The 27,783-nt window shown below is 42.6% G+C and overlaps 1 protein-coding gene across 1 annotated transcript; it reads right to left on the bottom strand.

The window, feature by feature from the left end:
- Positions 1-5,190: 5,190 nt before the first annotated feature.
- On the bottom strand, positions 5,191-10,057 carry LOC131618997 (uncharacterized). Its single transcript, XM_058890167.1, has 3 exons — positions 9,089-10,057; positions 5,594-5,944; positions 5,191-5,349 (listed from the first exon to the last, which is right to left on the bottom strand). Exons 1-3 carry the CDS (start codon positions 10,055-10,057, stop codon positions 5,191-5,193), a joined length of 1,479 nt encoding a protein of 492 aa, XP_058746150.1.
- Between the last annotated feature and the right edge of the window lie 17,726 nt (positions 10,058-27,783).

Genomic DNA, 27,783 nt, shown 5'->3' with positions numbered 1-27,783 from the left:
ATATTTTAAAAAACTATATTTTATTTATAAAATTTAAAATACATTTTAAATATTTTGATTTTCACTAATGATAGTTGAGAAGGAAAAAAATAAAAAAGTAGAATAACTCATCAAATGTAAATGTGTCAAAATCATAAATAAAAGTGTTAATAATATTTCTGTTTTTTATATTTTATTATTATTATTATTATTTGATCGTACCTGATCAGAAGAATCGTCAAGGCGTAATGTCTGGCTTGAAGAGCAAGATGGGGGGGGGGGTACCTGCAAGGTTCTCCGATGCTTAAGTCAGTAGCTATCAGAGAATGAGGTTTAGAGTTGAAAATAGAATACCTGACCCTCTAGTGAAAGAGGGTATTTATAGCCCCCAGCGCTGGGCCAAGGTTCCCTAATTGGGCCAAATCCAGCTGGAGGCCCACGTGCTAGGGAACTGCCAGAACGTCCCATGCTAGGGCTGAGTCAGCAGGAGACTCACGTTCTGGATGCACATAGCGTAGGGTTCGGAGATGGTTGACCGAATCCTTCGCTGAGACGTGACGCGTGGTCTTCATGCGTGGATAACTCCTTGACGGTTATCTAGTAAATGGGCCCAAAGGTTTGGGCCTGCTCGGCCAGGGTCCTCGCGACGGGCAGCCCCTATCTGTTGTCCAGTAATTGGGCCCAAGGGAAGTGGGCCTGCTCGGCTGGTAATCAAGGGTTGGGCCTGCTCGGCCCAGACCAGAACAGGAGCCCCCCAAGTCATTAGCCTAATAAGGGTGATGACTTTAACGAGGAGGTTTAGCCGAGCACGGGCAACGGTTCCAAATCATGGGCTCCTCGAGGGCTTAGGTCGGTCGCCAGTTGCCTTTGGTTTTTAACCTCATTGGTTGTCATTCATCAGCGTGATTGACAGGTGTCAGCTGTACAGGCTGTAATCATCATTGCGCCGTTTCTAGGGATGAAAGTAGATGGCGTCTCTCGGGGTTCTCAAGATCTTTGGGACGCGTGGCAACTTTTCGTGGAGGGAGCCGTCTTTGGGGTGTAGGCAATGATGGCGTCTCCTAGGCTGCCTAGGCCATCATGACACCCTTTGGCCTTCTTTCCCTATATAAGGAGTGAGGAGGTCACTCATTTAGCACTTAACATTTCCCAAGCCTTCAAGATCCGCTCACTGCTCTTCTCCTCGTTTCGTTCGTATCTTCTTCGCTTTCTCCAAGTAAGCTCTTCGTCTCCTTCATGTTTTTATTTATGTTTTATGCTTTAGTTTTGAGTGAGGCGAGCATGATTGATGAGCGCGACGAGGAAGGATTATCAATTAGCCGAGTAGGCCTAGAAGATACACCGTTTTTCTCGTGCGTTTGCCGAGTGAGTTTTGAGTGAACGGGGCTAGAACGTTTGAATGAGACGTCCAGCTTTTAGGATTACGAGAGAGTAGCATGAGGGCCACGAGCAGTGGAGGTTGCACGTCTCGGTGAGGGCATGAGTTTGCCGACCTCCGCTGCGCGCGGCGTATATATTCAAAGGGCACTTTAGCTCGTCGGCCATTTGACGATGGGGGAGTTTTCCTCGTCCCTTTTACTCGCCCTTTCACTTGACTCGCGGTGGAAGGGTGGATTTGACCAGTCGAATTCACGGTTTCCTCTGCTTTTCAGGTAAATGGCCGACGAGAACAAGGATGATGTCGTCTTCGACATTTCAGATGGGGAGGAAGCTGTTGGCGCGCAAGACGACGTTCCCGTCGTAGAGACCTCCCCTAGGGCACTTGAAGAATGGGTGGCCGTTGAGCCGATGATGATTGCATCGCGCTTCACGAGTCATCCCAAAGAAGCCTTTAACGTCATCGAGGACCTTGACCAAGACGAGGTGCCTTCTTGGGGTGCCTTTGTGCCCAAATCTCACCAGAGGATCTGCTCGCGATTTCCCGGCCCCCGTTTCGCAATGTATGAGTTCGTCTTTAAGGAGGCTGGTCTCCGTCTCCCCTTCACTCATTTGCAACGGAGCGTCTTCAGTTGGTTGCGGCTCTGCCCGTCTCAGCTTCATCCCAATGCTTTAGCGTTCTTAAGGGCCTTTGAGATCGTGTGCGGGTACTTGGAGGTCGAAGCGACTCTGCCCCTTTTCTTCAGAATTTTTCATTTGCAGAGGTTGCGTGATCGGGACGGCAAGTGGAGTTGGGTGTCGTTTAAGTAGCCGAAGAAGCTGTTCGCTATTTATCAGGACTCTGTCAAGCACTTTAAGAACCGATATTTTATAATTAAGCCGCTCACTCCTGATGCCGTGAGTCATTTGTTCGAGGAGCGCGAGTATGTTGAGGATGGGGTGAGGAGAGTGGGCCCAGCTGCTCGGTTCCCGTTAGAATGGCAACCTGACCATTTCGAGCGCGGGACTGACTATTACATCTTCCGGGACGAGGATCTCAACGAGCGCGATACAGGGGGGTATCAGCGGCTCGCTTCTTTTGTGGACGGGTTTAGACCGGCAATATGTACATATCCCAACGGGGATCCCCTATTCGAGGAGGATGGAGGCCCTATGCTGGAGCCTCGGCACATCAACACCAAAGCTGTCCTCGAGTGCGGAAGTTATGGGGACGCTATGATTTTGTTAGGTGATATAACTATTATTTGTTCAAACAACACCTTTTTGGTTCTAACTCTTTATTTTGCAGGAAAAATGGCCGACTTGCACGACAAAGTTACGAAGATGCGGGCCAAGAATAAGGGGGCCGCCAAAGTGTCTGGAAAACGATCGCGGGTCGAGGAGGTTAAGGCGGCTGCAGCGAGTGTCCCTGACAGTGGCTCTCCTTCGTCAGTCGGGACGAGCTCGCGTGGTTCTCCGGCCGGAAAGAAACAAAAGAATGACGGGACCGGGGAGCTTCGCCCTCTTATCATCGACAACCCCTCCGAGGAGGACATTGTGCTGCCTTCTTGTACTCTGCATAGGGGGATCTTCTCAAAGAAAAATGTTCTCCTCGAGCGCGAGGAGGTGAGGCACATCGTCAAGCGGGACAGGGCGACTCGAGACAAGGATTTGTCCGAGGATCTCGAAGGGATGATGAGGGTGGCCGCCTTGGCCTTGGCTCTTAACGCTCAGAATGTCTGTCCTCAGAAGGACTACGATGCTCTTCAGATCAAGTACGATGGGCTGGAGCACGAGTTCGAACAGTACAAGGATAAGTATGAGGTCCAGAGCGGCATAGTGGAGGATCTCGTTAAAGAGCGTAACAAGGTCGCGGACTTGGAAGCCGAGGGAGAAAGGCTCTGCGAGAGAGTTGCTGAGTTGGAGAGGGCTCATCTCCCTGCTGCCGAGGAAGATGAGGACGAGAAAGCCTTGGTGACGCGTTCTCAGCTTCTGGGCAAGGTGAATGAGCTGGAGATCGACTGTGTCGCTACCTTGGGGGTCGGTTTTAAAGCTGCGGTGGATCAGCTGAAAGTCCTCAACCCGCGTTTGGTGACGAAGGGCATTGGTCCATACCATAAGGTCGTGGACGGGCGAATTGAACCAAACCCGGAGTTCGAGGACTGGGAAGATGAGGAGGAACCCCAGGGCGAGGACGACGGTGCCGAGGACGAAGATGGCGATGTTTGACCAGTCTTTTATTATTATGGCCTGTGTGCCGATGTTTTGTGGCCTGCGTGCCAACATTTTGTGGCCTGCGTGCCAACATCTTGTGGCCTGCGTGCCAAGGTAGCTAGTTGGGCGATGCCCGGATATTTTTTGTAATATTTGGATATCTCCGGCCAATTTGGTCGGTTTTTAATATTCCGTTTTTTGCTCCAATGTTTACTTGTGCTTATCTGATGTATGTTTTGTGTTTATGCTCGAATTATGTTTGTGCTCGACCGAGGTTTATGGCCCGGGCGCGTGGGGAACGGTCCGGGTGCGCAGAGCAGGTGTGCGCTATAAGCGAGCGCGAGGCCGCGGTCGGGGCCAGGTGCTCGCGGCGTGAACGATCCCATCGCGAGCTGGGGTTCTGCCGTGCAGGTACTTCCGCGGAGGGTCTGTGTGTAAGGCCCGCCGTGTAGTCGGCTTTGCCTCCTAGTAGGGTTATCCGACCGAAGCTGTCGTGGAGCATACGCGCTTGTACCATGGCGCGAGTCCTCGCCCGTATTTTCCTCGTGTTCGTCACGAGCGGCCGGGTAGTGTTAGGTTGTTTCTAACTGTAGTAGCGTCTGAGTTTTTCAGCATTCCAAGGTCGAGCTAGTTTTTCGCCGAGAAGGTTCTCGAGGTAATACGCACCGTTTTCGGTTTTATCGTGCACTCGGTACGGACCTTCCCAGTTTGGGGCTAGTTTGCCTTCGCGTGAATCTTTCATGTTCCTACGGAGCACTAAGTCTCCGACTTCGAAGGAGCGCTTGATGACTTTGGTGTCATGTCTTAACGCTATTTGTTGTTTCAATTTCGCTTCTCGCAGGGAGGATCCTGTTCGGATCTCCTCGACCATGTCGAGCTCTTCTCTCATGACTTCGTCGTTGAGCTCTTCCTCTAGAGGTGACTCGGTCCGACGAGACGGTTCTCGGATCTCCACGGGGATCACGGCTTCTGTGCCATAGGTCAGCCTGAATGGTGTTTCGCCCGTGGTTGAATGCGGGGTCGTCCTGTATGCCCAGAGGACGCTGTGTAGCTCTTCGACCCAAGCTTTTTTCGCTTCGCCCAGCCTTCTCTTCAATCCACGGAGGATGACCCGGTTGGCGGCTTCGGCCTGTCCGTTGGTTTGGGGGTGCTCGACCGAAGTGAAGTGTTGCTTTGTCCCGAGTTTGGCTACGAATTCCTGGAATTTTCTGTCCGTGAACTGGGTGCCGTTGTCGGTTATTATCGCCTGTGGTACCTCGAATCGAGCGAGTATGTTCCTCTTGTAAAATCGGAGTACGTTTTGGGATGTGATTTTAGCGAGCGCTTCAGCTTCTATCCATTTTGTGAAGTAATCTACAGCGACCACCAGGTATTTGTTTTGGTAGGAGCCGACCGGGAAAGGTCCGAGGAGGTCCATTCCCCACGTAGAGAAAGGCCAAGGTGAGGAGAGAGATTTGAGGTCGTTCGGTGGTGCCAGGTGCATGTCGGCGTGACGCTGACATTTGTCGCATTTCTTGACGTACTCTTTGGCGTCCTGCTGCATGGTCGGCCAATAATAGCCGGCTCTGAGGGCTTTCCTAGCTAGCGATCGTCCACCGAGGTGCTGGCCGTTGATTCCATCATGGAGTTCCTGGAGTACCTCTAGTGCTTGCGAGGCGTCGATGCATTTAAGGAGGGGGATGGAGAAACCTCGTCGGTATAGCTTGTTTTCGAGGATAGTGTATGAGCACGCTCGCCTCTTAATTGTTGAGGCTTCTTTCGCGTCGGCGGGTAGTTCGTCTTTTGTGAGGAAGTTGTATACTGGGGTCATCCAGCATTGATCGTCCCCGATGGCGAATATCTGTGGAGCTCGCGCGTTTTCGCCTACACTTGGCCTCGACAGAATTTCTTGGATAACCGACTTGTTTCCCCCTTTCTTTCTCGTGCTCGCAAGTTTGGACAGTATGTCGGCGCGCGAGTTGTTTTCTCGGGGGATATGCTCGACTTCCGCTTTGGCGAATTTTTTCATTTTATCTTTGACGAGCGCGAGATATTCGGAAAGTACGTCGTTTTTGGCTTGGTACTCGCCGCTGATATGAGATGCGACGAGTTGGGAATCAGTGTAAACCTTGACCTCTCGTGCCCCTATGTCCTCGGCGAGTCTCAGTCCCGCGAGGAGGGCTTCATACTCGGCCTGGTTATTCGACGTGTTGAAGGAGAGGACTAAAGATACTTCTATGATAAGACCTTCGCCGTTTTCCAAGATAATGCCAGCCCCGCTGCCCGATCTGCTTGAGGCGCCATCTACGTAGATGGTCCACTTGTCTTTAGTTGCATTGGGTGAGTCGGCGATAGAGGTCATTTCGGCTACGAAGTCCGCCAGCGCCTGAGCTTTTAGCGCCTTCCTGCTCTCATACTGTACGTCGAATTCCGAAAGCTCGAGGGACCATCTTAACATTCTGTCGGCCATGTCTGGTCGGCTGAGGAGTTGTTTGATGGGTTGATCCGTCCGAACGAAGATTGTGTGAGCGAGGAAGTAGTATCGTAGCCTCCTGGCCGCTATTACTAGGGCCATGGCGACTTTCTCGATCTGTTGGTATCGTACCTCGGGTCCCTGTAGGGCTTTGCTGGTAAAATACACAGGTTTTTGCCCGTCTACGGTTTCTCGGATCAAAGCCGCGCTGACTGCCTCGTTTGAGACGGCTAGGTAAAGGTACAGAGGTTCGTTGTCGTCGGGTCGAGAAAGGACGGGCGGCGAGGAAAGTACTCGTTTGAGGTGTGCTAGTGCTTGCTCGCACTCCTCGGACCACTCAAAGGCTGCTTCTTTGCGTAGCAGTTTAAAGAAAGGGAGGGCGTGCTGGGCGGATTTCGCGACGAAACGTGATAGCGCAGTGAGCATCCCGTTTAATACTTGGATGGATTTTTTATTGTTGGGAGTAGGGAGCTCGGAGAACGCTCGGCACTTATCCGGGTTGGCTTCTATTCCCCGTTCGGTCAGATAGAAACCGAGGAATTTTCCTGCTCGGACGCCGAATGTGCATTTCTCCGGATTGAAGCGCATCTTGCAGGATCTGGCCCGCTCGAATACGCGCTCGAGATGGGAGGTGTGGTCGGTGTCCCCCCGAGACTTGACGATCATATCGTCCATGTATACCTCGAGGGTGTCGCCGATCTCCCCTTGGAACACTTTGTTCATCATCCGTTGATACGTGGAGCCCGCGTTTTTGAGGCCGAAGGGCATTACGTTGTAGTAGTAATTGCCCGACTCGGTCATGAATGCCGTGTACTGCTTGTCGCTCCTCGCCATCGGGATCTGGTTGTAACCTGAATAAGCATCCATAAAAGATAATAATTTATAGCCGGCCGAGTTGTCGACCAGTCTATCAATGTTTGGTAACGGATAGGCGTCTTTTGGACATGCCCGGTTAACATCAGTATAATCAACACACATTCTCCATTTTCCATTAGATTTCTTAACAAGTACAACGTTTGAGAGCCAAGTTGAATACTTGGCCTCGGAAATAAAATTCGCCTCTAAGAGGTCTTTTACAGCTTTCTCGGCAGCCTCCGCTTTCTCGGGAGACTGCCGACGCCTACGTTGAACTACGGCCTTTGCGGCTGGATTGATGGAGAGGTGGTGGCAGGCGACCTCAGGGTCGAGTCCGGGCATTTCCGCGGCGCTCCAGGCGAACAGATCAGCATTGGCTCGAAGACAGGCTATGAGCTGCTTCCTCGGAAGGTCTGGGATCCCCTTACCGATTTTCACTACTTTGTCAGGGTTTTCGCCCAAGGGGATCAGCTCGAAATCTCCGTCCGGAACTGGTCGGAAGGGGTGAGGTGATTTAGATCTCGACTCTTCCCTAGTCTTTTGTTCTTCTTCTGCAAACCGGGCGTCCAGGTCGACTGAGCTGACGTTGGTTGTCTGATGCTGGTCTTCTCGAGGATGCTTGTCTTCGGCCCTTGGCTTTTTGTTGGAGCTGGTCGGCGGAGCGATCAGTTCTAATCCTTTGATGGAAGCGTCGAAGATTCTTCTGGCTGCTTCAATATCGGCGTTGATGGTGGCCACTCGTCCGGTCCTCGTGTAGAACTTCATCTTCAGGTGGACTGTGGAGGGTACGGCGGTCAGTTCGGCCAGAGTGGGGCGTCCGATGATGCAGTTGTACAGGGTTTTGCAGTCGATCACCAAGAACCTAGTTTTGACTTGCCTGGAAGCCTCCCCTTCTCCGAAAGTGACAATCAGCTCGACGTAGCCCCATGGTTTGGTGGTAGCTCCGTTGAAGCCTTGAAGGTCTGAACCCACGTAGGGAGTGAGGTGTGAGTCGTCCAGCTGGAATGTCCGGAAGAGATGGGAGTACATGATGTCGACTGAGCTGCCTTCATCGACTAGGACCCGTCGAACATCGAAGTTTGCCATTCTTGCTCGGACAAGCAAAGGAATTGTGGCGTTTGGAGCTCCGCCGGGTAGTTCTTCCAGGTAGAATGTGATCGGTTCAGATTTTCCTCGGAACTTTCTCAGTGTGGGGCCGAGGTCTGCGTTGGCGCTGAGCAGCTCATCGAACTTTCTCTTCACTGAACTGATGGTGAGAGAGCCCGGATCTCCGCCGTTGGAGACGACCATGGCGAATGGGAATCCTTCCCATTTGCTGAGTGCAGCAGGTGCCCCGACCGATGGTATGAAATCTTCAGGTCGTGTCACTGACAGGGCTACCTGTAGGGGCCTGTTGTCCGGTGAATTCCCTTCGTCAGAGTTTCTGCGGTCGTCCCTTCGGGAAGGTTCCCCTTTCTGTGTGTATTTTGAAAGGCGACCTTCCTTGATCAGTGTTTCAATAGCGTCCTTGAGGTGAATGCAATCCTCGGTCATTTGTCCATGGCTCCTGTGGTATTTGCAGTACTTGGACTTGTCGATTCCTGGCCTTACGGGGTTTGACTTCGGGGGTCTGATGTTCGACTTTTTGAAGTCAGTGTTTTGGCATTCGGCTAGGATCCTTTCTCGTGAGGCGTTCAGCGGGGTATATTCGTTGAAACGACCAGAAGGTCCCCGGCGTTCTTTGGTGTCGAGAGACCTGTCGTCTTTCCTTCTCTCGTGGCCGCGCCTTGAAGTTGAGGGCTCATGGTTTGAACTGCGGGCGGCGTCGTTGCCCCGTGACGCTCTCGTGGCCGCGGCCTCTGCTTCCTCATATCTGATGAAGGCCTGAGCCTTGCGAAGGAGGGCGTTCATGGAGTGGACCTCCTCAATCTTGATGGCCTTTTTGAAGTCGCTTCCGGGGAGGAGCCCTCGTTCGAGTAGGTACCTCTTCATGTAGTCCGCGGTCTGCACTTGGACAGCTTCTTTGTTGAACCTGTCGAGGTAGTCTCTCAAAGATTCGTTGGTACCTTGGATTACTGCCTCAAGATTTGCTTCTGATTTCGGTTGCCGACGAGACGCGGTGAAGTGGCTTAGGAAAAGATCCTTCAGTTCAGTCCAGGAGTGGATGGAGTTAGGGGGCAGATTCCTGTACCAATTCATCGCGCCTTTCCTTAGTGTGGTCGGAAAGATGCGGCATTTGATGGATCCTCGCACCACATGGTAGTCCATGACAGCTTCGATGCTCCTTATGTGGTCATCGGGGTCGGTGGTCCCGTCATAGTGGTCCAAGGCTGGTGGTTTTTCCATCCCCCGGGGAAGACGAACACGCCGGATTTGCTCGGACAGGGGACTGCGGAAATCCTCTTCGTCGCTAGGTTCAGGGGAGTTTGAATGTCTGCCCCGCTGGGGCTTGGTGCGTGGTTTGCCCGAGATTTTGCGGTTGTCTTTTGGAGAATGCTCGCGGACTTTCTGCACGGCTTTGGAGGGGCCTCGGTGCTCCTGCTCGGGTGAGAGACTCTTGGCTTCAGTGGTTTCAGGTTTCTGATTCTTCCGAGTCTTTCGAGGTGGAGAGCGGGAATAAGACCGCTGGCGCCGGTTTCTCCTCGAGGGGGAGCGAGACCTAGATGGACTGCGCTTGCGACTTCTCCTCGGGGGAGACCGCGAAGAGGAATAGGAACGTGACCGATGGCGCCTCCGTCGGGGGGAGCGATATCGTCGATTCCTTTCCAGGTCGTGGATGCGGTCGCCCTGTTGGCGGATGAGGCGGTTGGTCTTCTGCAGCTCTTTGAGTAGGAGAATGGCAGTCGGATCAGCGCCCTCGGGAACGTTGATCTGTTCCTCCTCGTCTCGGCTACGGCTTCTTCGTCTGTCAGAGGTGTGGGTGAACGAGGAAGCGTGTTGCCCGTCTCGAGTATCAGTTTCGTTCACCACCTGGAGCTGATCTGGTTCAGTCTGGGGCCGGGTCTGCCCGTCTTCCCCGTTCTGAACTTGTCCTTCAGGATGGGCTTGTTCAACGTTCTGGACTTGTTGAAGGCCGTGCACATGTTGAATGTGCTGAATCTGTTGCCTCTGTCCGGTAAAAACACGTTCCTGCCGACGGCGGTTTGTCAGTTCGCGGCTGGAATCTTCAATCAGTTGTTCCAGGACAAAGGGATCAGGACTGGGTGTGTTGTTGTTGGCCATGACGATGGTGAAAGGTTATGCTTTGATCTTTGTTAAAGAAGGGGGAGCAAGGTTCCCACAGACGGCGCCACTGATCGTACCTGATCAGAAGAATCGTCAAGGCGTAATGTCTGGCTTGAAGAGCAAGATGGGGGGGTACCTGCAAGGTTCTCCGATGCTTAAGTCAGTAGCTATCAGAGAATGAGGTTTAGAGTTGAGAATAGAATACCTGACCCTCTAGTGAAAGAGGGTATTTATAGCCCCCAGCGCTGGGCCAAGGTTCCCTAATTGGGCCAAATCCAGCTGGAGGCCCACGTGCTAGGGAACTGCCAGAACGTCCCATGCTAGGGCTGAGTCAGCAAGAGACTCACGTTCTGGATGCACATAGCGTAGGGTTCGGAGATGGTTGACCGAATCCTTCGCTGAGACGTGACGCGTGGTCTTCATGCGTGGATAACTCCTTGACGGTTATCTAGTAAATGGGCCCAAAGGTTTGGGCCTGCTCGGCCAGGGTCCTCGCGACGGGCAGCCCCTATCTGTTGTCCAGTAATTGGGCCCAAGGGAAGTGGGCCTGCTCGGCTGGTAATCAAGGGTTGGGCCTGCTCGGCCCAGACCAGAACATTATTATTATTATTATTATTATTATTATTATTATTATATTTTTAAAACTATTTTAATAAAAATTTATTTTTGAAACTTTTTTATTAGTTGTTTTCGCTTTATATGTTATTCAATTTGAATACATTTAAAAGAAAAACAAGTTTTACAAATTCAAATTAAAAATGAATGTTATTTAAATTTTAAAAAACTAATATGATATTAATCATTTCTATGTTTGTATTCATAATATGAATAACAAAAAAGTCCCCTTACAGCACAATATATTTTGGTTCCTCCCAAACTAAGAGTAGTCCAGTCCCCTTGCAGCACAAGAGATTTTCACTATAATCATTCAGATTATAATTTGCTCAATCAAACTAGAAAGAGACTTCACTGCTCAAGCACGCATTCAAGAGAATTCTTTGCCTAAACCTACAGTTCAGGACTCCCTGCTCAAGTCCTCAAGCAAGAGACTTCCTTGCTTAATCCTTCAGATCGAGACTTCATGCTAAATCCTCCAGATCGAGACTTCATGCTCATGCCCTCATGCAAGATACTTCTGAAGGATAGAAAAACACTTAGAAAGGGGGGGGGGGGGTTTGAATAAGTGTAGCTTTAAAAACTTGACAGATAAAAATAAATTGCACAGTTATTTTTATCCTGGTTCGTTGTTAACTAAACTACTCCAGTCCACCCCCGCAGAGATGATTTACCTCAACTGAGGATTTAATCCACTAATCGCACGGATTACAATGGTTTTCCACTTAGTCCGCAACTAAGTCTTCTAGAGTATCCTGATCACAACCTGATCACTCTAGGAACAACTGCTTAGACACAAGCTAAGACTTTCTTAGAGTATCCTGACCACCACGTGATCACTCTAATTACAACTGCTTAGACACAAGCTAAGACTTCCTAGAGTATTCTGATCAACACGATCACTCTAGTTACTTACAACTTAATGTAATCTTTCTAAGAGTATTACAATGCTTCTTAAAAGCTATAATCACAAACTGTGATATTTCTCTTAACGTTTAAGCTTAATCTCACTAAGATATTACAACAGCAATGTAGTGAGCTTTGATGAAGATGAAGTTTCTGAGCTTTGATTTGAACAGCGTTTCAGCAAGTCTTTCAGAATAATTTTGTTCAGAATTGGTTAACCTTGCTTCTCATCAGAACTTCATATATATAGGCGTTTGAGAAGATGACCGTTGAATGTATTAAATGCTTTGCGTGTTCCGTACAGCTTTGCATTTAATGTTATACGCTTTTGTCAACTACCTCGAGCCTTGTTCACGTTGTGTCTACTGACGTTGCCTTTAATAGCTTCTAACGTTCCTTTTGTCAGTCAGCGTAGCCTGCCACTTGTACTTTCTTCTGATCTGATGTTTGTAAATACAACGTTTGATTATCATCAGAGTCAAACAGCTTGGTGCAAAGCATCTTCTGATCTTCTGACCTTGAAGTGCTTCTTAGCGTGATACCATCAGAACTTCAGTGCTTCTGATCTCATGTTCTTCTGATGCTTTCATAGACCCATGTTCTGATTCTGCTTCGACCATCTTCTGATGTCTTGTCAGACCATGTTCTGATGTTGCATGCTGAACCTTCTGAGTCAAAGCTTCTGAGCGCTGACTTATGCATACTCTTTATATATTTCCTGAAAAGGAAATTGCATTGGATTAGAGTACCATATTATCTTAAGCAAAATTCATATTATTGTTATCATCAAAACTAAGATAATTGATTAGAACAAATCTTGTTCTAACAATCTCCCCCTTTTTGATGATGACAAAAACATATATAAATGATATGAATTTGCGATCAGAAAGAGCAGACGGCAAAAGACAAATTACACAGCTATAGCATAAGCATGTGAATATGTCTCCCCCTGAGATTAACAATCTCCCCCTGAGATAAATAATCTCCCCCTGAAATAAATACTCGAAGAACTTTAATAAAAGACTTCCCTGATTATTTCGGTGGAGACGATCACATAAGCTTCTGTCTTCAGAGAATTCATAGCTTCTGACTTCTGCTTCCATTGGACAGCTTCAGAACTTGAATTTCTTTAGATCTCTAGAACACTCACAGCTTCTGATTCCTGCTTCCATCTAGGACAGCTTCAGAACTTGAATTTCTTTGATCTTCAGAACATTCCCAGCTTCTGATTCCTGCTTCCATCTAGGACAGCTTCAGAACTTGAATTTCTTTGATCTTCAGAACATTCACAGCTTCTGATTTCTGCTTCCATTTAGGACAGCTTCAGAACTTGAGTTTTCTGGATCTTTAGAACATTCACAGCTTCTGATTTCTGCTTCCCTCGGATAGCTTCAGAGCTTTGAATTTCTACCAACATCACTTCATGCTAGATTTGTATCAGAACATTGTTGAATGTACCAGAGCATCATCAGAGCATCTCTACATCCTGAAATGTTACAGAACAAAAAACTAAACGACAAAAGTCAGCATGAACGAGTCAGAACATAAAATGTATCAGAGCAAATAGAATTTTGTCAAAGCAAATAGACAAGTTTTGGATCAAATTCTATTATCGGTGCTTCTGATTCTGAAGCTTGACAGCACTCAGCTTGCTTCAGTTTCCATAAGCTTCTTATGGTTTTGCTTCTTGTGTTTGCTTTGAAGATTTTCTTCACTTCTTTATACCTGCAAAACACTTAAACCATATAGAACTTGCAGTTCTTGTTAGTGAATGTGTGGGAGCTTTCCCCAGCAACTGATAGATTAATCAAATCATTTATCATTTATCTTCTCCCCCTTTTTGTCATAACATCAAAAAGAATATATCAAAAGATTCAGATGAATAAAACGACAAATAAAATCACTGGAATGTAAAATAAAAAACAAAGAAACTTTTCATTGATAATCAAAAGATATTACAAAAGTTCTTATGTTTAACAAGATGAGAAACATTCCTAGCAAATACATAAAAAGTCATCCCAAGAGGAAATGACTACAAAAATTAAAAACAAAACCCTAGCAAGACACAATCTGTGTCAACCCATCAAGAATCCCTGTGGTCTTCTTGTCTTTTCAGACTAGAACCTCCACTGTAGGAGAGATTCAAGAGACCAGGGAGGAAGTGAGGGACAGTTCACAGACAGGGAGCTAATGTTGCAAACGGGCTCCAGTGACTCAAGAAGGTCTTCTTCCTTTGGATAAATGTTGATAACAGCATTGAGGAAGAGATCTGTCTTGAAAGAGACTTGGAGAGCCATCCCAAGATATGCTTCACATCCGGTAACTGAGTAACCCTTCCATCCGTTCTCATTGAGTTGAGAGAATTCATGATGAACGCTAGGTGTGAACTAGGAATTTTTTTAAAGAGAAAAATAAAAAGACTTTGTTTGAGCAAGAGAGAAAACTCGATGAGGAATGCAAAAGGAACGGAGGATTTAAATAGAAAAAAAATGAAGGAGAGCAATAGAGAAAAAGTAAGAGGAAAGGAGAAGCGTTTTTTAAAAAAAAATGATGAATATCATTTAATGTTACGTGACATGAGTGTCATACCCCAATTTTTGACCTAAGATACCACCTCATATCATTTGCATATGCATCATTTGCATCTCTAACAAATTGCATAGCTTGTGTTTGTTACTTGTGCTCAGCAGGGTTTAATCAAGAGATCACTCATCAGTGCAAGTAACAATCAATTAGGGTTTTGTTCTCCCTTCATCTCAAAAGAACTATCTTCATCAACAATCAACATTTGGTCCTCAGAGATTCATTTCAACAAACTCAAGAGCTTTGAATCGACTGAATTAGGGTTTTGCCTGAAGATAACATACCCCTGACTTTTGCTCAGTATTTGATCTAATGACTTAGGACATGATATCAAGACCTCAAGTGCATCATTTTGACCTAATCCATTGGCTCATAACATCTCCTACACAAAGATTGATCAGACAAATCCTCAGATCAGGGTTTTGAACTATCAGGGACTGAAATCAGGGATCACATTTGGGAAACCATAAAAACCCCCAGGAAGTCAATCAAAGGTTTCAATCATCCTCAAATAATCCCTATGACAATATCCCATGGAAATTGCATCTCAATTCAAGATCCACAGTCATCAATTTCATCAGATCGACAATTAGGGTTTTTGACCTAAATCACCTGAACAACTGACTTTTTTATCAGAACATGGTGCCACAACTCAAACCATGGCTCAATATCCTCTAATTCTTCAATGTGATCCATTCATACCATTCATATGGTGAGGATAGCCTGTTTCATTTGAAATCTCCAGAAACGCGATTCGTTTGAAAAAGTCAACTGTACAAGATCACCATTGACTTTTGGGGAATTTTGGTCAACCATGACTTTTGAAGTTGAAAATCATCAATATATGATATGAGAAGTCATTTGATCAAGAAAAATCAAGAAAATCAATCAAGAATCAAAAGTCAAAAGTTTGACTTTTCATACTTAGAAAAATTTCTAAGTGTTTTTCATGGTTTTTTTCCAAACTTTGAAAGGGAATTTCTCAAAATTTCACCTACAAACTGAAAAAAACTTCCAACATGAAAGTTGTAGATTTTGATCCAATAAACAACTTTGACACATATAAAATTTTTCCATAAGATCAACCATTTAAGAGATATGGTGCTTCAAAGTTGGTACTTTTTGAAAACTTCACTTGAAATCTCATTTTCTTCAAAGTTCATGGATCTTTTTCACCCATTTCCTTAAAGGTCTTGAAGAAACTTTCAACTAAGGTTTTGAAGTGTGTAACATGAGCTTTCCAAAATGTCCAAGAGCATGAAAAAATATGGAGTGTAGCTATGGTTTTGAATTTTGCCATTAGTGAACTTTTCACTTGAAATTTCAAGCCATTTTCACAAAGTTATGAACCAAATTGCCAAATGGACCAAGTAATGATGCATAGAGGCAATAATTGGAGATATTTTTCTGATTTGAGACAGATGGGAAAGAGATAAGAAGCATAGCCAATTTTAACCATGGTTTGGTAACTTTAACCATATGCATTTAATGGTAAGATTCCATTTTATCTCTTAAGTGCCAAATCACCATTCTTTGATCAACTTGCAAAGCTTGGAGTTCAGAAACTTTGGCCTATAAATAGAGGTTCAAAACATTCTTCAAATCACACCAAAACCTCATAATCATAGGTTTTCTCTCTTCTTTCTTAAGTTACAAGTTTCATGAGTTTCAAAGAGGGAGAATTGCAATTTCCATCTCTTGCAATTTCTAAGCAAAGTGAGGGTTCTAACATCCCATAAACATCAAATGTGAAGTGTTTGATCCATCCACACACCCCAAAAACACTCAGAACTCAAAATCACTACCCCACTTCCATATGAACACATATTGAACCTTATCATGCCAATTTTCATTCCAGATCATTTCTGTCCAAACTATCACTTCTAACACCTTCCATATACTTCATATGAATGATCCAAACACTCACATACGACCTGTAACACCTCCATCTTCAAATTCGATTCATACTTGAAGCAACTGCAGTTCAGGTGCCATGGCCATGCTCAGATGAATTCAGCTTGTTCCAGACATCCAGACACCTTCCATAATCATCATTGAAGCTATCCAGATTGATACAAAGCATCTGTAACACTTATATTGAAGAATCAAATCTCCAGTTTGGCCGTTTTTGAAGGTAAGTCACTTGAACTTCAAACTCATACTTGCACGCATCATAAATGAAATATGAGCATACCATCTTGTTTCTGCACCTATGAGGATCATTAACCCTCAATCAATTGCATCATATCATGATCATACACGATTTCACAATGATTTGTCATATTAGGGTTCTTCGTGTTCATCAGAAAATTGATCACCTTAGAGCAAAAATAAATGAAATTAAATGGTACTATCATGTTCCTTGTGAAAAAACGAGTAAGATAGACCCTTCACTTGATCAATTTGGTTCAGTTTCAGAGATTTTCAAAATCACAAGGGGATGATGTTCTTGGCGCGCTTTTTGTTCAGAAAATTCAAATTTTCGTTTCTTAATATAATTGAATGGACGCGCGTATGTAACAAGCCACAAGCGTGGCTCAGTTGGCTTTTGTTTTGAGAAATAACCTCCAGGTCGTGGGTTCAACACCCTTAGGGACCAAAACCTTTTTTTTACAACTATTTTTCTCTCATTTTTCACACAACTTCATCATTTAATTTAACTAACCAAATTAATTCATTTTTCATTCATTTTTTACACACCTCTCATTTAATATATATATTTTAAGAATATCAAAAAAAAATCATCAAAAAATATTTATTTGATACATTTTTAATTGGTTTTAAAATGACTTGTTTTTAAGTAATTTTAATACTTTTAAATATTATTTTTCATTTGATTTTCAAATTTAATCACTTGTAAATATTTTTTGAAGCAAACCCTAATCATCTAAATGTTAATTGAAGACAATCTTCTTGTTTATCTTGATTAAATTGATTTCTTTCAAAATTCAAATCGTTTTAAAAACGAGCGATCACGATTCTTTTCCAAAAACGGTAAACCATTTCTTTTTGATTTTCAAAGGAAACTATTGATTAAATCTTTTTGATTTTCAAAACGATGTGGGGCCTCTCGAATATTAGAGAGTATAAGTCCTTTTCGTCTTTCTTTGTACAGTTTTTGTTTTAACAGAAAACTTTTTTCCAAATAAACTTCCAAACAGTTTTTTTAAACAAATCTTTCAACTCTTTTTTAAACCATCCACCATGTTTTATGAAAATAAAACATGGGCCTCTCGAATATTAGAGAGTATAAGTCCCATTTCTTTTCCTTTTATACAGTCTTCAAAACAAATAAACTTTTCAAACAAATCTTCAAACAGTTTTTCGAAAGCGAAACGACGCGTCTGTAAATAAAACAATCAACCATGTTTTGTAAACAACGCCACGGGCCTCCACGTAGGTATAAGTCCCAAGCCCTTTTGTACATACCCACTCAAGTACATGAAATTAGGTATTTCATTGTACGCCTTTTGTACATATCTCAATCAATGTGTTTTTTAACTTTGAATGACAAACCAAAAACGAAGGTTTCTTTAAATCTTCCCAAAAATATACCATGGGCCTCCATGTAGGTATAAGTCCCAAGCCCTTTTGTAAATACCTGTTTACATAGCTTTGAATAAATTCAAATGGACCTCTCCCCGAGTGTGAGTCCCGAGCCCTGTGTATACAAATGGATCATGCTTACAGGTATATTTCCTTCATAAACTCCATTATATACACACACTTTGTCATATATATAATTGTTCATACCTGTTCATGTACTTGTGCATGTTTGTTCATACTTGTTCATGTTTGTTCATATGTGTGTTATATATGCTTGTTCAACTTAGTACAACACTAGGTTCCCCATAGCCTCCTATTGGGCTTCGTGCAAAGAATCTCCACTAGTTTAGGTTAGGACATAAAGTATGGTTTCCCGGTGAAATCGCTCTAAGAGCTCAAACCAACTATACCATGCCTCCCCTTGGGCTTTGTACAAACGAGTGACCCTCCCATAGCCTCCTCTTGGGCTTACAATGCAAGGACCCCGGATTGTCCCTCCCATAGCCTCCTCTTGGGCTTACAATGCAAGGACCCTCGGATAGCCTCCTCTTGGGCTTCGTACAAGGACCCACGGGCTTCTTATAAGCATCCCCAATATCCAAAACAAATACCCTAGGAGATTAGACATTTTTCATCTCTATGCTAGGAGTATCTCTTATATATCATCACAAACAATCAATCAATCAAACTTTTTCTTGCCACAAGGCTGGCTAATCAATCCAACTTTTTCTTACCACAAGGCTGGCTAATCAATCAAACTGTTTTACCACCGTACTGGATGATTAATCAAAGTTTTTGTCACAAGGCTGACTTCATTGAAACTTTTGCCACAAGGCTGGCTGATTAATCAAAGTTTTTGTCACAAGGCTGACTTCATTGAAACTTTTGCCACAAGGCTGGTTAAACAAACAAAAACATCTTTATCATTCTAAGCACCCTAAGTGGCATGGCCCCGGGCTTATAATGAAAAGATTTTCAAACAAAATCAAACAGATGTATGTGATGATATAGATTAGATACATCTAGCATTTAGACGACATTTGTCTATTTTTCTTTGCTTCCACTAGCATAAGTGGGAACTACGATTGCTCTGACTTTCTCAACATCCCTTTGAGAATACGTAGGCACAAGGTCGATCCTTGGCGAGCAAAACAAAACAAAACAAAAAAAAACCATTCAAACCTTAGCACCCGTAGACCCCGAGCTACAGATGCTCTGATTCCCTCTAAGGGATATGTATGCAGAGGATCGCGATGATCTTTGCGAGCATAATCAAACAAACACCTTAGGTCCCACCTCTTTCTCACAAAAACCTTCACCACAACAAGAATGGAATAAAACATAACAAAGAAACCTATAAAGTACTATAGATACGTTGGGTGCTAATACCTTCCCTTCGTATAACCAACCCTCTTACCCGGAATCTCTCCCCCACTTTTAGGTTATTGCAGCTTTTTTCCTTTTCCTCCTTTGGAAATAATAAAAAGTTTGGTCGGTACAAAAGAAAAATCATTTTTTTTGAGCACTCGAGCCCAAAGAAGGCATCAGGTGTCTCATCCACAAAAAAGAGGCACAAAAACGGTTTTTCGCCCGCGACAATGAGGAGAGATAATAAAGACAAATGAGGTGCCTTGCACAGTTACCTATGGTCGGCGTCCCTTCAACTGCACGCGCGCTTATCCATGAACAGTAAAGACAGGTTTACCATCCCGAGATAAAACGTTACAGCTGTTTTGCTTTTAAAGAGGTTCTGAATCAACTTAGACAATGAAACGTTAGTAATAACTGAATCATAATTTCTAATTGATTTTCAATCAGAACTTCTGATTAAAAATAATCCACTTTCATTTCAGAAGATACATAAGAACTTCTCATCTTCTCATTCTGGGCATAAATCCATACTGATGTTCTTCAGAATGAACTTAAACCTATCTTCAGCCAGGGGTTTTGTAAAGATATCAGCCCATTGATGGTCTGTATCCACAAAGTTTAAAGATAGAACACCCTTCTGAACATAGTCCCTTATGAAATGATGTTTAATCTCAATATGTTTAGCTTTTGAATGAAGAATAGGATTCTTAGATAAACATATAGCAGAAGTATTATCACAGAATATAGGAATGTTACTCTCATATATCTGATAATCTTCTAGCTGACTCTTCATCCAGAGCATCTGTGTACTACAACCAGCAGCAGCGACATATTCTGCTTCTGTTGTTGATAGAGCAATAGTTGCTTGTTTCTTGCTATACCAGGAGATCAAATGACTTCCAAGAAATTGACAACTTCCTGAAGTACTCTTTCTTTCAATTCTGTCTCCAGCATAGTCAGCATCGCAGAATCCTACTAAGTTGTATTCTTTAGATTTTCTGTAAACTAAGCCAACATTAGTAGTACCTTTCAGATACCTTAGAATTCTCTTAACAGCAGTTAAATGAGATTCTCTAGGATCTGATTGGAATCTAGCACACAAACAAACACTGAAAAGAATGTCAGGTCTAGAAGCAGTCAAATATAGAAGAGATCCAATCATACCTCTGTATAACTTCTGATCTACCTTCTTACTTACCTCATCCTTACCTAGGATGCATGTTGGATGCATAGGAGTTTTGGCTTCTTTGCAGTCTAGAAGATTAAACTTCTTCAGAAGTTCCTTCACATACTTGGTTTGGTGAACATACGTTCCTTCTGATGTTTGATTTATTTGTATTCCAAGGAAGTACTTGAGTTCTCCCATCATGCTCATTTCAAACTCAGCCTGCATAGACTCAGCAAACTCCTTTCCAAGTGTAGCATTAGATGTTCCAAAAATAATATCATCTACATAAATTTGACAAATTAAAATATCCCTTTTAAAGGTTTTACAAAAGAGAGTAGTGTCCATTTTTCCTCTAGTGAAACCATTATCCAGAAGGAAAGAACTTAAGCGTTCATACCAAGCTCTGGGAGCCTGTTTCAATCCATACAATGATTTCTTTAGTTTAAAAACATGATTAGGAGACATAGAGTCTTCAAAACCAGGAGGTTGATGGACATAAACTTCTTCATCTATATAACCATTTAAGAAGGCACTCTTAACATCCATCTGATAGAGAGTGATGTTATATTGAGTGGCAAATGAAATTAATAGACGAATAGATTCTAACCTGGCCACTGGTGCAAAGGTTTCTGTATAGTCAATCCCTTCTTGCTGACTGTAACCCTGAGCCATCAGTCTGGCTTTGTTTCTTACCACTTCACCTTTCTCACTGAGCTTGTTTCTGAAGACCCATTTTGTACCGATTATATTGAATCCATCTGGTCTAGGAACAAGATCTCAAACATCATTCCTTGTAAACTGATTCAGTTCTTCTTGCATAGCAATTATCCAGTCTGGATCTTCTAGAGCATGATCAACAGAAGTTGGCTCGATCAAAGATACAAGACCTAATTGACAGTCTGCATTGTTCTTAAGGAATGCTCTTGTTCTGATTGGATCATCCTTCTTTCCAAGAATGACATCTTCTGAATGACCAGAAATGAGTCTGGATGACCTTCTGACAGATGGTTCTTCAAAAATGCTTAGATTCTCCAGAGAAGCTGATACTTGATCTTCAGATTCTTTGCTTCTGAGAAGCTCTGCTTCTGATGCGTTGCTCCTTGGCTCAACAACTTCTGATACATCAATATCACAATCTGCAAAATTATCAAACTGCTTTGGTTTTTCAGAACCAAGCTTATCATCAAACCTGATATTGATTGATTCTTCTACAACCAATGTTTCAGTATTGTATACTCTGTAGCCTTTTGAGCGTTCAGAATATCCAAGAAGGGAACATTTTTGTGCTTTGGAATCAAATTTACCAAGATGATCTTTAGTGTTCAGAATAAAGCATACACATCCAAAAGGATGGAAATATGAAATGTTGGGCTTTCTGTTCTTCCACAGTTCATAAGGAGTCTTATTTAGAATAGGTCTGATAGAGATTCTATTCTGAATATAGCATGCAGTGTTTATTGCTTCTGCCCAAAAATGCTTAGCCATATAGGTTTCATTGATCATGGTTCTGGCCATTTCTTGCAGAGTCCTATTCTTTCGTTCTACAACTCCATTTTGCTGTGGAGTTCTAGGACAAGAGAAATCATGGGCAATACCATTTTCTTTGAAGAACTTTTCAAAGAATCTGTTCTCAAATTCACCACCATGATCACTTCTGACCTTTATGATTTTACACTCTTTCTCAGATTGAATCTGAGTGCAGAATTCAAAGAACACTGAATGAGACTCATCCTTGTGTTTCAAGAACTTTACCCATGTCCAGCGGCTATAATCATCAACGATGACTAATCCATATTTCTTCCCTCTGACAGATGCTGTTTTTACTGGGCCAAACAGATCAATGTGCAAGAGTTCTAGAGACCTTGAGGTAGAAACAACATTCTTGGACTTGAATGCAGGTTTGGAGAACTTGCCCTTCTGACATGCTTCACAAAGAGCATCTGATTTAAATTTCAGATTAGGGAGTCCTCTGACAAGATCCAGTTTGTTAATCTGAGAAATCTTTCTCAAACTAGCATGACCTAATCTTCTGTGCCAGACCCACTGCTCTTCAGAAACAGACATAAGACAAGTCACCTTCTGACTCATAAGATCTTGCAGATCTGTCTTATAAATGTTGTTCTTCCTCTTGCCGGAAAATAGGATTGAGCCATCCTTCTGATTTACAGCCTTGCAAGACTTTTGATTAAAGATTATATCATAACCATTGTCACTCAATTGACTGATAGATAAGAGGTTATGTGTTAATCCTTCTACAAGAAGTACATTTGAAATGGAAGGAGAGTTACCAGACTTTATAGTTCCAGAGCCAATTATCTTGCCCTTCTGATCTCCTCCAAACTTGACTTCTCCTCCAGACTTAAGCACCAGGTCTTGGAACATAGACCTTCTTCCTGTCATGTGTCGTGAGCATCCAGAGTCCAGGTACCATGACATGTTGTGCTTTGTCCTTTTTGCAGCCAAGGATATCTGCAATAGGAATAATCTTATCCTTAGGTACTCACATCTTCTTGGGTCCTTTCTTGTTAGTTCTTCTCAAGTTCTGATTGAACTTGGGTTTAGCAATATAAGACATAGGAGGAACAACATGATAATCTTTAAAAGGAGATTCATGATATTTCTTAGGTCGTGTCACATGTTTCTTGGTGTGAACAGTGTTAAACTTCTGTGCATGTGATGTGTGCCTAATATCATGGGAGTGGCCATACTTGAACTCATTATACAATGGCTTGTATGTGATTTTCATCTTATCAACAGGTTCAAGTTTGTATGGGGTTTCACCCTCATAACCAATGCCTACTCTATTATTTCCAGACACAGCATATATCATAGAAGCAAGTTGACTTCTGCCTATGCTTCTAGATAAGAATTTTCTGAAGCTCAAGTCATATTCTTTCAGAATATGATTCATGCTAGGAATGGCTTTTTCTGTTTCAGAAGGAGATCCACTGTTTTTGGATAAATTTAAAACTTTTTCCTTCAGTTCAGAATTTTCCAATTCCAGCTTCTTAGTTTCAAATTCAAATTGCTTCTTCAGCTTTTTGTATTTGATACTAAGATGAGCTTTGAGTTCCAGAAGTTCTGTTAGACTGGAAACTAACTCTTTTCTAGATAGTTCAGAAAATACCTCTTCAGAATATGATTCTGATGTAGATTCTGATCCATCATCTTCTGTCGCCATCAGCGCACAGTTAGCCTGCTCATCTTCAGAGTCTGAATCATCTTCTGACTCATCCCAGGTTGCCATAAGACCTTTCTTCTTATGAAACTTCTTCTTGGGATTTTCTTTCTGAAGTTTCGGACACTCATTCTTGTAATGTCCAGGCTCATTGCACTCATAGCAGACAGCCTTCTTCTTGTCAGATCTTCTGTCATCAGAAGATTCTCCACGTTCAAATTTCTTTGAACTTCTGACGCCTCTGAACTTCCTATGCTTGTTCTTCCAGAGTTGATTTAGCCTTCTAGAGATCAAGGACAGTTCATCTTCTTCTTCAGATTCTGATTCTTCAGAATCTTCTTCTCTTGCCTGAAAAGCGTTAGTGCATTTTTTAACATTAGATTTTAATGCAATAGACTTACCTTTCTTCTGAGGCTCATTTGCGTCCAGCTCAATTTCATGGCTTCTCAAGGCACTGATAAGTTCTTCCAAAGAAACTTCATTCAGATTCTTTGCAATCTTGAATGCAGTCACCATTGGGCCCCATCTTCTGGGCAAACTTCTGATGATCTTCTTTACATGATCAGCCTTGGTGTAGCCTTTGTCAAGAACTCTCAATCCAGCAGTCAAAGTTTGAAATCTTGAAAACATCTTTTCAATGTCTTCATCATCCTCCATCTTGAAGGCTTCATACTTCTGGATTAATGCAAGAGCTTTGGTCTCCTTGACTTGAGCGTTTCCTTCATGAGTCATTTTCAAGGACTCATATATGTCATAGGCCGTTTCCCTGTTAGATATCTTCTCATACTCAGCATGAGAGATAGCATTCAGCAAAACAGTTCTGCATTTATGATGATTCCTGAAAAGCTTCTTCTGATCATCGCTCATTTCTTGCCTTGTCAGCTTTACGCCTCTGGCATTTACTGGATGTTTGTAACCATCCATCAGGAGATCCCATAGATCACCATCTAGACCAAGAAAGTAACTTTCCAGTTTATCTTTCCAGTATTCAAAGTTTTCACCGTCAAATACTGGTGGTCTAGTATAACCATTGTTTCCATTGTGTTGCTCAGCAGAGCCAGATGTAGATGGAGTTGGATTTGCTTGAGATTCACCAGCCATCTTTTAATGAAGCGTTTTTCTCTTCCTGAATCTTTTCTAAACACGGTTAAGTGCTTGCACCTTAGAACCGGCGCTCTGATGCCAATTGAAGGATAGAAAAACACTTAGAAAGGGGGGGTTTGAATAAGTGTAGCTTTAAAAACTTGACAGATAAAAATAAATTGCACAGTTATTTTTATCCTGGTTCGTTGTTAACTAAACTACTCCAGTCCACCCCCGCAGAGATGATTTACCTCAACTGAGGATTTAATCCACTAATCGCACGGATTACAATGGTTTTCCACTTAGTCCGCAACTAAGTCTTCTAGAGTATCCTGATCACAACCTGATCACTCTAGGAACAACTGCTTAGACACAAGCTAAGACTTTCTTAGAGTATCCTGACCACCACGTGATCACTCTAATTACAACTGCTTAGACACAAGCTAAGACTTCCTAGAGTATTCTGATCAACACGATCACTCTAGTTACTTACAACTTAATGTAATCTTTCTAAGAGTATTACAATGCTTCTTAAAAGCTATAATCACAAACTGTGATATTTCTCTTAACGTTTAAGCTTAATCTCACTAAGATATTACAACAGCAATGTAGTGAGCTTTGATGAAGATGAAGTTTCTGAGCTTTGATTTGAACAGCGTTTCAGCAAGTCTTTCAGAATAATTTTGTTCAGAATTGGTTAACCTTGCTTCTCATCAGAACTTCATATATATAGGCGTTTGAGAAGATGACCGTTGAATGTATTAAATGCTTTGCGTGTTCCGTACAGCTTTGCATTTAATGTTATACGCTTTTGTCAACTACCTCGAGCCTTGTTCACGCTGTGTCTACTGACGTTGCCTTTAATAGCTTCTAACGTTCCTTTTGTCAGTCAGCGTACCCTGCCACTTGTACTTTCTTCTGATCTGATGTTTGTAAATACAACGTTTGATTATCATCAGAGTCAAACAGCTTGGTGCAAAGCATCTTCTGATCTTCTGACCTTGAAGTGCTTCTTAGCGTGATACCATCAGAACTTCAGTGCTTCTGATCTCATGTTCTTCTGATGCTTTCATAGACCCATGTTCTGATTCTGCTTCGACCATCTTCTGATGTCTTGCCAGACCATGTTCTGATGTTGCATGCTGAACCTTCTGAGTCAAAGCTTCTGAGCGCTGACTTATGCATACTCTTTATATATTTCCTGAAAAGGAAATTGCATTGGATTAGAGTACCATATTATCTTAAGCAAAATTCATATTATTGTTATCATCAAAACTAAGATAATTGATCAGAACAAATCTTGTTCTAACAACTTCCTTGCTCAATCCTATAGATCGAGACCTCCTACTCAAGTCCTCAGACAAGAGACTTCTTGCTCAATCCTCCAGATCGAGACTTCCTACTTATGCCCTCAAGCAAGAGACTTCCTTGCCTAAACCTCAGTTCAAGACTTCTTGCTCAATCATACTAGAAAGAGACTTGTGTTCAAGACTTCTGTTGATCTGCTGATCATATTCACATTTTTTGTCTATTACAGTTTTTCTCTTAACTCCCATCATGTGTTCTGGTATCACATTCTTGTGTACATAATCTTACACACTCACACATCTTCTTCTTCAATTTTCTTCTTCATTTATAGAATATGAAAATAGATCTGTTGAAGATTGAAACTACTCATATTATAAGTAGTTATTTAAAGATTGAAACTACACATAGTACAAGTAGTTGTTGAAGGTTGAAAATGTCATAGTACAAGTAGAAGTTGAAGGTCTTTAGCTATAACACGTAAAGTGAAGTTTAGGTACAGCTAGCATAAAGATGTTGAGATGAGTAGAGTATATTTTGCAGAACAACTGAAGAGACGGGATTCTGACAATGTAACTTTCTTGAATAGACATAAAATAGTCGTACATTGTCACGAGATCTTCTTTTGATAACATCTGACTGGTGACTTCCTGTAGACGTTTGTTGAAACTTGAATAGAGTTATTGTTATCTTTAATACTTAACTTCCTCAATTAGAGGCTTCTTATAGAATTAGTTAAAGCTTGATCATAAGTTAGAGTATGTCTTCAGAACTTGATTAGAGTAAGACTACAAAATCTTGAATTCACAGGTTCTGAGTATGTCTTTATTAGAGTCTTGATCAGGACTAATTTGGATGAATAATTTTAGAGTTATTGACTTGATATAGATAAAAATCCTTTGAAGCAGAGACTTCAGAATTGTTGATGAAGCTTGTTCATAAGTTGCAAAGTCATTTCTTATGACAGCGGCTGCTTGCTTCAAATTTGAATCCAGTCTTCAGATAATGTTGGTCTTTAGATTTCTAAGTAGGCTTCGGCACAACATCTGAGAAACATGAGTTTGACTTCTTTAGAGCATGAAAGCTTGGTTCTGATCCTTCAGATTCAAAACAACTTTGCATCTCTCTTAATGATTCTTCAAAGTGTCTATCTTGATTTATATAAAGGTTAATGTCTTTTGATCCTTCACACTTGAACAACCATTAGTAAAACTCTATTATTTTTAAATACTTTGTTATCATCAAAAAAATTTAAGGGTCTGAACGAATCTTGTTTCAACAGTTACCTCCAATATCAAACCAAAGTTTCTGGATCAACCTTCCAAATTTGTCTTGCCTTAATTATCCTTCACTGACGATATTTATACCATAACAACTTTCAATGTAGATTTGCTATCATAGTACCGCCTCCATATGACGGATAATCTTCAAAAGATAAGCAAATATCATATAGTAAGAGGATTCCTAGATCGCGACAAGGAAAATAGAACCCCAAACGCATGATTATCGACGAGTATAATGATCATCGTTGCAAGTAACAAGATACGTCATTGCAATGCGAATGATTAAGTATTCTGATTTTATTCTACCACATTTGATTATCGCCACTGAGATCCACAAAGTCATTAAATCCAACGGTGGTGTGTCATTAGAACGCATCTTTTGGATGGAAAATTGAAACTGAGTCAAGAAACGAAGATCAAGGTGCATGAAGACATTCAAGAAAATAAGAAATACGAAAGATATAGAGTAAGAAATTACCGATGGTTTTTGACTGTCACCACCACTGATAAAAATGCTTACGATATACCTCATAGGTGATGGATCCCCGTGATAACTTTTTTTCCAGCACAATCAAGCAAACAAACCTTTGATAATTTAATAACTCACTCTCATAGAATAACAAATATTGCACCCTCAACAGGAGAACAGTACACGAGTAGAAGGTACCCAGGCTTTTGATAACCT

This window comes from Vicia villosa, linkage group LG1 (genome assembly GCF_029867415.1).
Source record: "Vicia villosa cultivar HV-30 ecotype Madison, WI linkage group LG1, Vvil1.0, whole genome shotgun sequence".
Lineage (NCBI taxonomy): Eukaryota > Viridiplantae > Streptophyta > Magnoliopsida > Fabales > Fabaceae > Vicia > Vicia villosa.
Note: the sequence above shows the minus strand (reverse complement) of the source record. Positions and strands in the feature narration are given on the sequence as shown.